The sequence below is a fragment of the Pseudonaja textilis genome, chromosome 6 (assembly GCF_049901715.1).
Source record: "Pseudonaja textilis isolate UNSWEBS1 chromosome 6, rPseTex1.2, whole genome shotgun sequence".
NCBI lineage: Eukaryota > Metazoa > Chordata > Lepidosauria > Squamata > Elapidae > Pseudonaja > Pseudonaja textilis.
The window spans coordinates 2488206-2500038 of NC_141995.1; the positions used below are offsets into that span (position 1 = coordinate 2488206).

At 49.1% G+C, this 11833-nt stretch overlaps 1 protein-coding gene across 1 annotated transcript; it reads right to left on the reverse strand.

Annotated features, from left to right (window-relative positions):
- Window positions 1-3719: 3719 nt before the first annotated feature.
- LOC148125371 (uncharacterized) lies at window positions 3720-10161 on the reverse strand. The gene is made up of 3 exons (XM_087936728.1): window positions 9918-10161; window positions 7912-8082; window positions 3720-3965 (listed from the first exon to the last, which is right to left on the reverse strand). Exons 1-3 carry the CDS (start codon window positions 10159-10161, stop codon window positions 3730-3732), a joined length of 651 nt encoding a protein of 216 aa, XP_087792854.1. The 3' UTR covers window positions 3720-3729.
- Window positions 10162-11833: the final 1672 nt, after the last annotated feature.

The following is an 11833-nucleotide window of genomic DNA, read 5'->3' on the forward strand; positions in this document are numbered from 1 at the left end:
GCAGCAGCCAAAACAGCCCACGCAATCCTAAATTGTATTAACAGAGGGATACAACTGAGATCAAGGAATGTACTAATACCACTCTATAAAGCCTTAGTAAGGTCACACCTAGAGTACAGCATCCAGCTTTGGTCACCAAACTATAAAAAAGATGTCGAGACTCTAGAAAAAGTGTTAGATAAGAGCAGGGGTGGAATTCAATTTTTTTAGACGACCGGTTCTGTGGCCGTGGCTTCGGTGGTGGGTGTAGCTTGGTGGTCATGTGACTGGGTGGACATGGCTTGTTGGTCATGTGACTGGCTGGGCGTGGCCAACTCAATATCACTCGCATCGAGGCACGCATCTCCTCGCCTGGCCTCTCATGTCTGTGGGGTTGCTGCAACAGTTGTAAGTGTGAAAAATGGTCATAAGTCACTTTTTCAGTGCCATCGTAACTTGGAATGGTCACTCCACACAAGCAAAGTACCAGCAAAGGAGGGGAAAAAATTCCAGAGAAGTTCCTGAGACAGGAAGTCCAGTCCTGCCAAGAATGTAATAAGGGTTAATGGAGAGGCAGTTTCTGTAAGCAACACCAGAATGTTTCCTTCCTGCCTTCCTTACAGGATTAGACCAGTAATTTCTTCTAACAACTGGTTCTCCGAACTGCTTAGAATGTTAACAACCAGTTCTAGCAAATAGGTGCGAACCGGTAGAATCCCACCCCTGGATAAGAGCAAACAGGATGATTAGAGGATTGGAGACTAAACATATGATGAACGGTTGCAGGAACTGGGCCTGGCTAGTCCAGTGAAGAGAAAGACCAGGGGAGACAGGAGAGCAGCCTTCCAGTATTTGAGGAGCTGCCCCAGAGAGGAGGAAGCAGGTCAAGCTATTTTCTAAAGCCCCCGAAGGCCAGACAAGGAACAATGGATGGAAACTGAACAAGGAGAGATTCAATTATAGAAATATGGAGGAATTTTCTGACAGGGAGAACAATCAACCCATGGCACAGAAGTTGTAGGAAATTCATCCCTGGAGGCTTTCAAGAAGAGATTGGACTGCCATTTGGTGTAGGGTCTCCTGCTTGGGCAGGGGGTTGGACTAGATGACCTACAAGGTCCCTTCCAACTCTGGTTGTCTGTTATCTGTAAATCGAGATGGAGGCAGAACAATTGGCAAGGGGGGGGAGAATGAAAGGGATTGGGGGGTCTCCGAACTGCGCAGAATCTTAGCTTAGGGGCTCCTCTGAAACCCTGTGAACCCCCAGCAGCCCTGCCCTGGTTTCCTCCACATTTCAGCTCTCATCTATATCCCGGAAGCATTTGGTTCCAGGAGAATTATGCCTAAAAACTCCAGAAAATATGGTTGTCACGCACTCAACTTCGACATCCAGCTAGATTTCATGGCTAACATGAGACTAGAACTCCCAGTCTCCTGGTGATTGGCCTGAAGTCACCTAGCTGACTTTAATTTTCTAAAGCAGGACGAGAATTCACTGTCTCCTGGTTATTGGCCCATAGTCACCCAGCTGGCTTTCATGCCTAAGGTGGGACTAGAACTCCCCGTCTCCTGGTGATTGGCCCAAAGTCACCCAGCTGGTTTTCATGTCTAAGGGACTAGAACTCACCGTCTCCTGCTGATTGGCCCATAGTCACCCAGCTGGCTTTCATGCCTAAGGTGGGACTAGAACTCCCCGTCTCCTGGTGATTGGCCCAAAGTCACCCAGCTGGTTTTCATGTCTAAGGCGGGACTAGAACTCACCGTCTCCTGGTGATTGGCCCATAGTCACCCAGTTGGCTTTCATGCCTAAGGTGGAACTAGAACTCCCCGTCTCCTGGTGATTGGCCCAAAGTCACCCAGCTGGCTTTCATGCCTAAGGCAGGACTAGAACTCACCGTCTCCTGGTGATGGACCAAAGTCACCCAGCTGGATTTGAAGTATAAGGCATGACTAGAACTCACCGTCTCCTGGTGATTGGCCCAAAGTCACCCAGCTGGCTTTCATGCCTAAGGTGAGACTAGAACTCACCGTCTCCCGGTGATTGGCCCAAAGTCACCCAGATGGTTTTCATTCCTAAGGCGGGACTAGAATTTACCGTCTCCTGGTGATAGGCCCAAAGTCACCCAGCTTTCATGACTAAACCGGGATGAGAATACCAAGTTTCATGCATTATTTGGGCGGGCCAAACCATGGATGTGGCAAGCCAGCATTGTCTGTCGCCTTTTTTTGTGATGTGGATCGTAATGGGAACCGTTTCCTCCATCCCTGCATAGACCAATTGGGGGAACGTTGAACTTTTCCAAAGTCACAGCAACACTTTAATTTCGCACAGCGGCGGTGGCCGCGAAGGGTAAACCAAGCTGAAAAGGGCCCCCCGTGGGTGCCCACTTCTGAATGGCACAGCCGCTGCAGGCAGCTGTGGTACAATTACACACCATAGTCATTTGCCGCATAATTCGATTAAATCTTTGCTCGGCTTTTAACTCAGCGTGCCAAGGCCTCCACTGGAGTCATTGTAAGTCGGATTAGGGGCTAACTAACTAGCTACCTAGCGACCAACTAGGAGGGTGGTTAGCCTGGCACAGCGGTTCGAATGCAGTATTGCAGGCTAATTTTGCAGACTGACCCCTTGTTTGTTGCAAGCCAAAAACCAATTCATCCAATATATATATATTTAAAAAGGGCTTTTGGAAATAAAACAGGTCTAGGACTATGGTAAATAGTTAAATAACCTTTATTTTTAAGTTTTCTTATTTTATTTTTTTTATAGAAGCAGAGGAAGATCTGTCTTGATCCCTCTGAGCTGATCCCAAGATAATAACTCTATGAATGCTGGATTCGAAAGATGTGCCCCTGAACTCCCAGCTTCCAAGTAATGTTTTCCACCTAGCCAGAATGCCGCATGGTGTCTCCAATTGAGATATCTCCATATTTTGGGGTAGAAGACGGGATTCTGTGGTAAAGAGAGGGTTGGTGTTGTTTTTACCATATCACACAAAGGGTAGGAAGGAAGGAATAAAGGGAAGGACAGAAGAGAGGAAAGGAGGGAGGGAGGGAGGGAAGAAGGAAATGGAGAGGGAGGATGGAGAAGGAGGAGGAAGGAAATGGAGAGGGAAGGAGGAAGGGAAGGAGGGAGAGGGAGGAAGGGGGAAGGAAGGAAAGTGGGAGAGCGGGATGGAGAGGGAGAGGGAGGGAAGGAAATGATGGGGAGAGAGGGAGGAAGGAAAGAAAGAGGGATGGTGGAAACGGAGAGGGAGGGAGGGAGGGAGAAGGGGAGGGAGGGAAGAAGGAAGGAAGTGAGGAAGGAAATGGAGCGGGAGAGAGGAAATTGAAAGGGAGGGAAGGAGGAAATGGAGAAGAAAGGAGGAAGAGAGGGAGGGTGAGGGAGGAAGGAAGTGAGGAAGGAAATGGAGCGGGAGAGAGGAAATTGAGAGGGAGGGAGGAAGGAAATGGAGGAGGAAGAGAGGGAAGGTGAGGGAGGAAGGAAGAAAAGGGAAAGGGAGGGATGGAAAGGGATGATGGGGAAGGAAGGAAGGAGGGAGGAAAGAAATAGAGAGGGAGGGTGGAAATGAAGAGGGAGAAAGGGATGTAGGGGGTGGGAGGGAGGGAAGGAATTAGGGAGAAATCACGAAATGCAATATTTGGGTCAGATGTTTTCCTTTTGTGGCTCCCAAGGACAGAAGCCAAGAGCTGAAGTGACCCATTGTGTGTGTGTGTGTATGTGTGTGTGTGTATGTGTGTGTGTGTCTTCTATTGCTTTGCGTGGGGAGCTTTGCTGGGTCTCTTCAGCTTCAGGTTCAGCCTGATGGCGCAGAGGGTGAAGGTCACAGCCCAGGTGACACAGCCGAAGGCCAACAAGCCGATGTAGAAACTCTCTCCAAAGTGGACCATCATCGGGTAATTCTTCCCTTCGGATTCGACGAACCATCGACTCACCTTCTCAAGGCACCAAACGCAGATCGCCACGAGGACCATGGTGGATATCCCTGGGAAGAGGAGAAGGTGAAAAGGGCTTCAAAAGGCCCCTCTGGGGGTGGGATCCAGGGGTGGGATTCCAAATTTGTTAACCACTGGTTCTGTGGGCGTGGTCAGGTGGACGTGGCCATGTGACTGGGTGGGCATGGCTTCTTTTTGGGGCAGCACCCTCTCCCCTGTTTTTGGGCCTCCTGGGCCTCAGGGAAGCCTCCTGGGCAAAGCAGCGAGGGGGATCCTGGCACAGCTGATCATAGGAACAGCTGATCATCCTCTCCTTTCTTCCTTCCTTCCTTCCTTCCTCCCTTCCTTCCTTCCTTCCTTCCTTCCTCCTGGGTAGAGCAGTAAGACAGCAAGGGGGATCCCGGCACAGCTGATCATAGGAACAGCTGATCATCCTCTCCTTCCTTCCTCCTCTCCTTCCTTCCTTCCTTCCTTCCTTCCTTCCTTCCTCCCTCCCTCCCTTCCTTCCTTCCTTCCTCCCTCCCTCCTGGGAGAAGCAGTAAGACAGTGAGGGGGATCCCAGCACAGCTGATCATCGGAATAGCTAATTGTCCTCTCCTTCCTTCCTCCTCTCCTTCCTCCCTTCCTTCCTTCCTTCCTTCCTTCCTCCTGGGCAAAGCAGTCAGACAGTGAGGGGATCCCAGCACAGCTGATCATAGGAACAGCTGATTGTCCTCTCCTTCCTTTCTCCTCTCCTTCCTTTCTCCTCTCCTTCCTTCCTTCCTCCTTCCTTCCTTCCTTCCTCCTCCTCTCCTTCCTCCCTTCCTCCCTTCCTTCTTTCCTTCCTTCTTTCCTTCCTTCCTTCCTTCCTTCCTTCCTTCCTCCTTCCTTCCTTCCTTCCTTCCTTCCTCCTGGGCGGAGCAGTAAGACAGCAAGGGGATCCCAGCATAGCTGATCGTTGGAACAGCTAATTGTCCCCTCCTTCCTTCCTCCTCTCTCCTTCCTTCCTTCCTTCCTTCCTTCCTTCCTTCCTTCCTTCCTTCCTTCCTTCCTCCTGGGCAAAGCAGTCAGACAGTGAGGGGATCCCAGCACAGCTGATCATAGGAACAGCTGATTGTCCTCTCCTTCCTTTCTCCTCTCCTTCCTTTCTCCTCTCCTTCCTTCCTTCCTCCTTCCTTCCTTCCTCCTCCTCTCCTTCCTCCCTTCCTCCCTTCCTTCTTTCCTTCCTTCCTTCTTTCCTTCCTTCTTTCCTTCCTTCCTTCCTTCCTTCCTTCCTTCCTTCCTTCCTTCCTTCCTCCTGGGCGGAGCAGTAAGACAGCAAGGGGGATCCCAGCACAGCTGATCGTTGGAACAGCTAATTGTCCCCTCCTTCCTTCCTCCTCTCCTTCCTTCCTCCTCCTTCCTTCCTTCCTTCCTCCTCCTCTCCTTTTTTCCTCCCTTCCTTCCTTCCTTCCTTCTTTCCTTCCTTCCTTCCTCCTGGGCGAAGCAGTAAGACAGCCAGGGGGATTCCGGCACAGCTGATCGTCGGAACAGCTAATTGTCCCCTCCTTCCTTCCTCCTCTCCTTCCTTCCTCCTTCCTTCCTTCCTTCTTTCCTTCCTTCTTTCCTTCCTTCTTTCCTTCCTCCCTTCCTCCTGGGCAAAGCAGTAAGACAGCGAGGGGGATCCCTGCACAGCTGATCATTGGAACAGCTGATCGTTGGGAGGGGGAAAAAGAAATACCTTAAGAAGTGACTGGGTGGGGAGAACGCAGTCAGCTATGTGTTGTGCATACATGACAAGGACTGACTGGGTGGGGAGGGGAGGGGCAGGCAGAGAGAGGAGGGGAGGGGCCAGCCAGGGGCACGATTTGCCGATTCTCCGAACTGTGCAGAATCATAACAACCAGTTCCATAGAACCGGTCTGAACCGGTAGAATCGCACCCCTGGTGGGATCCCTCTTATAGGCAGAAGAGATGGGGCCAACATGCCAAGATCCCAGTTCTCAAGATCCAGGCTGAGACACAAAGGCTGGATGTGCAGAGATGCACAACAAGACACAGAGTCATCTGAGCACCTGAGGAATTTAGCCCCTGGCAATTTTCTCTGCCAAAAAACCCCCAAAATTCTGTTTTATAGTGTTCCTTTCAAAATGCAAGCTAGGTTTGATAGACACGATGGAATGCTGTCCATCCTGAGAAATGGAGGTAGTCCTTGACTTAATGACCACATTTGGGATTGGATATTCTGTCGCTTAGTGATGCACCAATTCAGTGTCCCATTTCGCTACTTTTTATTTTTGCTGCAGTTGTTTAGCAAATCAGACACTTGTTACTCAAATCCGGCTTCTCCCACTGGCTTTGCTTGTCGAAAGCTGGCCAGGAAGCTCACAAACAGGGATCATGTGATCCTGGGATGCAATCATCCTAGATACATGCCGGTTGCCAAGTGCCCAGAATGGACTTGTGTGGTCATGGAGATGCTGCCACAGTCATAAGTGTAACGAGTCGGTCATAAGTCACTTTTTTTTCAATGCTGTTTAAACTTTAAACCAAGGGTCCTCAAACTTGGCAAGTTTAACACTTGTGGACTTCAACTCCCAGAATTCCTGAACTAACATGATTGGAGGAGGAATTCTGGGAGCTGAAGTCCACAAGTCTTAAAGCTGTCATGTTGGAAGGCCCCTGCTTTAAACTATTGTTAAACAAATGGTTTTAAGGTGTGGAATATCTGTAATTCTCCAGTTCTCATGCAGGCCTTTGCTTCACCAGGACAGGAAATCGAGTGGTTAAGTATCAGGCTAGAAACCAGGAGATGCTGAATTCTAGTCCCACCTTAGACACTAAAAACAGCGGGGAAGGAGGAGGAGAGTGAGGAGGAGGAGGAGGAGGAGGAGGAGAATGAGGAGGGGAAAAAAAGAAGGAGAAGAACTAGAAAATGGAAAAAGAACTAGAAAAATTAGATGAGAAAAGAAAAAGAACTAGAAGAACTAGAAGTAGAAGATAAAAGAAAAAGAACTAGATGAGAGAAGAACTAGAAGAGAAAAGAACTAAAAGAACTAGAACCAGAGAAATTAGAAGAGAGAAGAACTAGAAGAATTGGAACTAGAAGAACTAGAAGATAGAAGAAAAGGAACTAGAGAGAAGAAAAAGAACTAGAAGAGAGAAGATCTAGAAGATTTAGAACTAGAAGAGAGAAGAAAAAGAACTAGAAGAGAGAAGAAAACTAGAACTAGAAGAATTAGAACTAGATGTAGAAGATGGAAGAAAAAGAACCAGAAGAACTAGAAGCAGAACTTGATGATAGAAGAAAAAGATGAGAGAAGAGAGAACTAGAAGAGAGAACTAGAAGAATTAGAATGAGAACTAGACAAACTAGAAGATAGAAGAACTAGAAGTAGAACTAGATGATAGAAGAAAAAGAACTAGAACTAGAAGAGAGAACTAGAAGAATTAGAACTAAAAGATAGAAGAAAAAGAACTAGAAAAGAAGAAAACTAGAAGAGAACTAGAAGAAAGAACTAGAACTAGATGTAGAAGATAGAAGAAAAAGAACTAGAAGAACTAGAAGCAGAACTAGATGATAGAAGAAAAAGAAGAGAGAACTAGAAGAGAGAACTAGAACTAGAACTAGACAAACTAGAAGACAGAATAAGAAGTAGAAGTAGAATTAGTTGATAGAAGAAAAAGAACTAAAATTAGAGATAAGAACTAGAAGAGAGAACTAGAAGAATTAGAACTAGAACTAGAAGATAGAAGAACTAGAAGAGAAGAAGAAGAAGAAGAAGAAGAAGAAGAAGAAGAAGAAGAAGAAGAAGAAGAAGAAGAAGAAGAAGAAGAAGAAGAAGAAGAAGAAGAACAACAACAACAACAACAACAACAGCAACAGAACTAGAAGAAGAGGAAGATGGTCACGATGCCAGCCCTGTGCAGATATGAGCAGATCCAGACTCCTTCTCAACCTCTCCCCAAAGAAATCACTAAAACGGAGCAAGCCAATCTCTAACTCCTTAAAACCAGGGGGGGCAGCCAGGCCATTACCTGAGAAAATGTGGAAGGAAGAGACCAGCATGATCCGATACTTCTCCAGCACCTGGAATTCCAGGTAGTCCAGGAGAAAGGCTGTGATGCCAAAGCACAGGTTCAGAAAGCAAACAGCGATCACAACTATCTTGAGCACATGTCGGTCCTTCTGGAAAAAATATAAATATTCTGAAAAAAGAGAGAGAGAGAGAGAGAGAGAAAGAAGACTAAGACGTAGGTCATCAAATGCACATCGGTGAAAGGCAGGCGCAGAGTCTTATTGGCTTTACAGGGAGTCCCTGAGTTAAGACCACAATGGAGCCCCCGAATTTATGTCACTAAGGGAGAAATGCATTGAGCGAGTTTGCCCCATTTTATGACTTTTCTTGCCATGGTTGTTAAGCGAATCACTGCAATTGTTAAGTTAGGAACACGGTTGTTAAGTGAATCTGGCTGTTCTGACCCAGGCATCGTAAACCATAATTATTCACAAGCTTGCTTTAAAAGCAAAACCTATTTTATTGCAACGCTGGGAATTGTTTTCATTCCCAGCCCGTAATGAATCTGAAAACAGTCCCTCGAGATCAGCACCCACCTTTCTTCCCTGTGAAGAGCTGCCAATAACAGAAGTGTCCAATGAACTAGAAAAAAACCCAACCGAAATACAAAGAGCTTCAAGAATTAACCTGAACGACTTTGCTTCCTGCAAAGGTTTCATCATCTTGGCCTGACTTTTATCCCTTAGGGGAAGAGCTATCACCTCCCAACCTTACTCTCAAGTCGTATACTCTCCGACTCAGTGACTCTTATCCCAGGGTGGGATACAAAATAAACACCGTCAAAAACACAGGTGAAGCTCCTTTTATTCCTTCAGCTTGGCTTTAAAGCTCCAAATATCCTTGACTGGAGACAAAAAAAACTCCCCCCCAAGCAATTACAAAAAGGAGGAAACACCATTTAAACTAAAAATGCCTCTAAATTATAAAGAGTAAAAACAACACAAACCACACTGAAGCAATTAAGGGAACCAGGCAAGATAAGGGCTTGAAGACGTCCACAGATATCAGAACACACACTGGGAAACGCCAAACTCAAGAGAGGAACGACAGACTAGAGATATTTCCATGCTTTGTTTCCAGCACTGGCCCATATGCATGTCCATCCTTTTAACCAGTTCTCACAGCTGCAGCCCATGAAGGGGATCAGGACCCTTTCCTCCCCCATAGACCATGCCATTCACGTCTCTCCCTTATCCTCTCTGCTCTGCGTGCCCTCGGATGGAGAGGGGGCGGGCCTGGGTCTTCCTCTGACTGCCCAGTTGGCCTCTGCCCTTCCCCAGTTTCCTCCACAACCTCTGGAGCCACACTCCCACTCCCTGTCGGCTGTTCTTCCTCTCCCTCGGAGTCAATCTCCAACAGGGGCATGACAACTCTGGGCAATTCACAGCAATCCAAGGAATTGTGTGACATGACTATTTTTCACACGATCGTTGCAGAATTCCCTACGGTCACCTGATCCAAATTTGGACGCTTGGCAAGTGACTCATATTTATGACGGTTGCAGCCTCCTGAGTGTCATGTGATCCGCTTTTGCGACCTTCTGACAAGCGAAGTCTGTGGGGAAGCCGGTGTTGTTGTTCGCCAGCAGCCTGTACAGACAGCAGCGGAATCGGACAGTGGGGAAGAACGGGGACCAGTCTGGGAGTCTGGAGAGGACTCGGATGAGGGTTCTGCGTCCGATACAGGGATGGGGCCAGGACCATCTGGGAGTGGGGTGCTGCCTCTGGAGCCTCCGGAGTCTTGCAGCAGTGAGGAAGAGAAACAAGGGGAGCCTGTTCCCAGTGTGCGTATGCACAGAGCTGCAAGAAGGCAAGAGCAGTGCCCAGGATCGAACTCACAGCCTCCTGATTGTGAGGCGAGAGCTCCACCTCTAGGCCACCACTGCGCCACTCCAAACATGTTCCTCCCTCCCCCCCGCCCCAGCCATCCTGGGTGCCAATAGGTGTGTCCAGGACGTGCTCTCACCTGAGGCGTTCCTCGAGGTGTTCATCTTGTAAGGTAGCCCGAAGGTGTAGAAGACCAACGGCTGGGGTCCGAGCTGGGCTTCGTCGGGCTCTAGCCAAACCCAATTCTGCATATAGATGGCCACGCAGAGGAGGACCATCCCGAGGATCTGCATCAGGGCAGCCAGGAGGTTGTAGGCCTCGGGCAGCGAAAGGTCCTCGGCGATCACCTGGGGCTCCGACAGGCGGATGGAAGAGCGCCCCATGGCTGGCTGGCTGGGGGGCAGGGTCAGCATCTGCCGCAAAGGAGAAGCAGCCCGGCCTCAGGGTCCCAATCCGCCCTGGCCCTCCCTCCCTCCTTCCTTTCTCTTCTGTTCCTTCCTCTTCTTCCTTCCTTCCCTCTTCTCTTTCCTTCGTCCCTCCCTTTTCCTTCCTTCCTTTCTCCCCTTCCCTCCTCTTCCATCCCTCCTTTCTTCCTCCTTCCCTTCCTCCCTCTTAAATTCAACCTTCCTTCCCTCTCTTCTTCCTCCTCTCATTTTCCTCCCTCCCTTCCTCCTTCCCTCTTATCTTCCCCCTCACCTCATTTTCCTCCCTCCCCTTCTCTCCTTCCCTTTTCTTTCCTCCTCACTCCCCCCTTCCCTCCTTCCCTTTTCTTTCCTCCTCACTCCCTCCCCTTCCCTCCTTCCCTTTTCTTTCCTCCCTCACTCCTTTCCCTTCCTTTCTTCCTTTTTTCCTTCCTCCTCCCCCTCTCTTCCATTCCTTTCCCTTCCTTCTTTTTTCCTTCCTCCTCCCTCCTTCCTTCTTATCTTCCCCCTCAGCTCATTTTCCCCTCCCTCCCTTCCCTCCCTCCCTCCTTTCCCTTACTTTCTTCCCTTTTCCTTCCTTCCTCCCTCCCAACTCTTCCATTCCTTCCTTCCCTTTTTCTTTCCTTCCTTCCTCCCTCCTCCCAACTTTCCCTTCCTTTCTTTCCTTTTCCTTTCTTTCCTTCCCCTCTTTTTTTCTCCCTTCCTTCCTTCTTTCCTTCTTTCCTTCCTCCCTTTTCTCCTCCCTCCTCCCCTTTTTCTTCCTTCCTTCCTTCCCCTTCCTTCCTTCCTTCCTTCCTTCCTTCCTTCCTTCCTTTCGTTCCTTCCTCCCCTTTTCTCCTCCTTCACTCCCCTTTCCTTCCTTCCTCCTTCCCTTCCTTCCCAACCCAATTACCCTGATACTAAACCAAGCTTCATGGGGGGAGTCAACAAAGACAAGATGGCAGCTATGACCCTCTTTTTATGGGCATCCAATCACGTGACCCCCGGCTACCATCTGATCTTCCCACCCACCCCGCCACTTCCCTGCAGTCAAAGTTACGACAACCCAGTGCCCACCTGGGTCTCCCGTCTCAACAAGGGATTGTGGGAGATGTAGTCCCAGCCATCTGATGGGCAGCAGCTCGTGCCAGTTGCATGAGCTCAGCCCAGACTTTGGGAAGGGGGGGGTCTTCTCCCCTCTTTAAGCCCCCTCAGAAGACAGAGGCCCAAGGCCAGGTTTTGCCCCCTGCCCTGCCAATTCTGCCAATGGTGGCTGTGGTACCTGGCTTTTTTTAGGCTCCTGTTCTGTGTCCGGCAGTTGTTGGCTTCCAGCCTGTTTTCTCCAGTGCAGTGTTTGTGTGTGTGTGTGTGCGTGTGTGTGTGTATAGGAAGGGACAACTTCTATGGAACCGACAGTTGTGGGCAGACAACTCTGATGACAAGCATCACTGATGGCCAATTGTTGGTCGCCTGGCAACCATATTCAACAACAGAGGAGGCGGTTTGGCTCCATCTGTTTCCAGAATTCCTAGTCTGCCCTTCGCCCCCTCCTGCCCCGAGATTTCCTTGTGGTGCCCTGTTCTGGGTTACTATTGGGAGTCTGTCCGAGGAGGCAGATAGACAGCTGACAGGGAGTGGCTCCGTTGACTGTGGA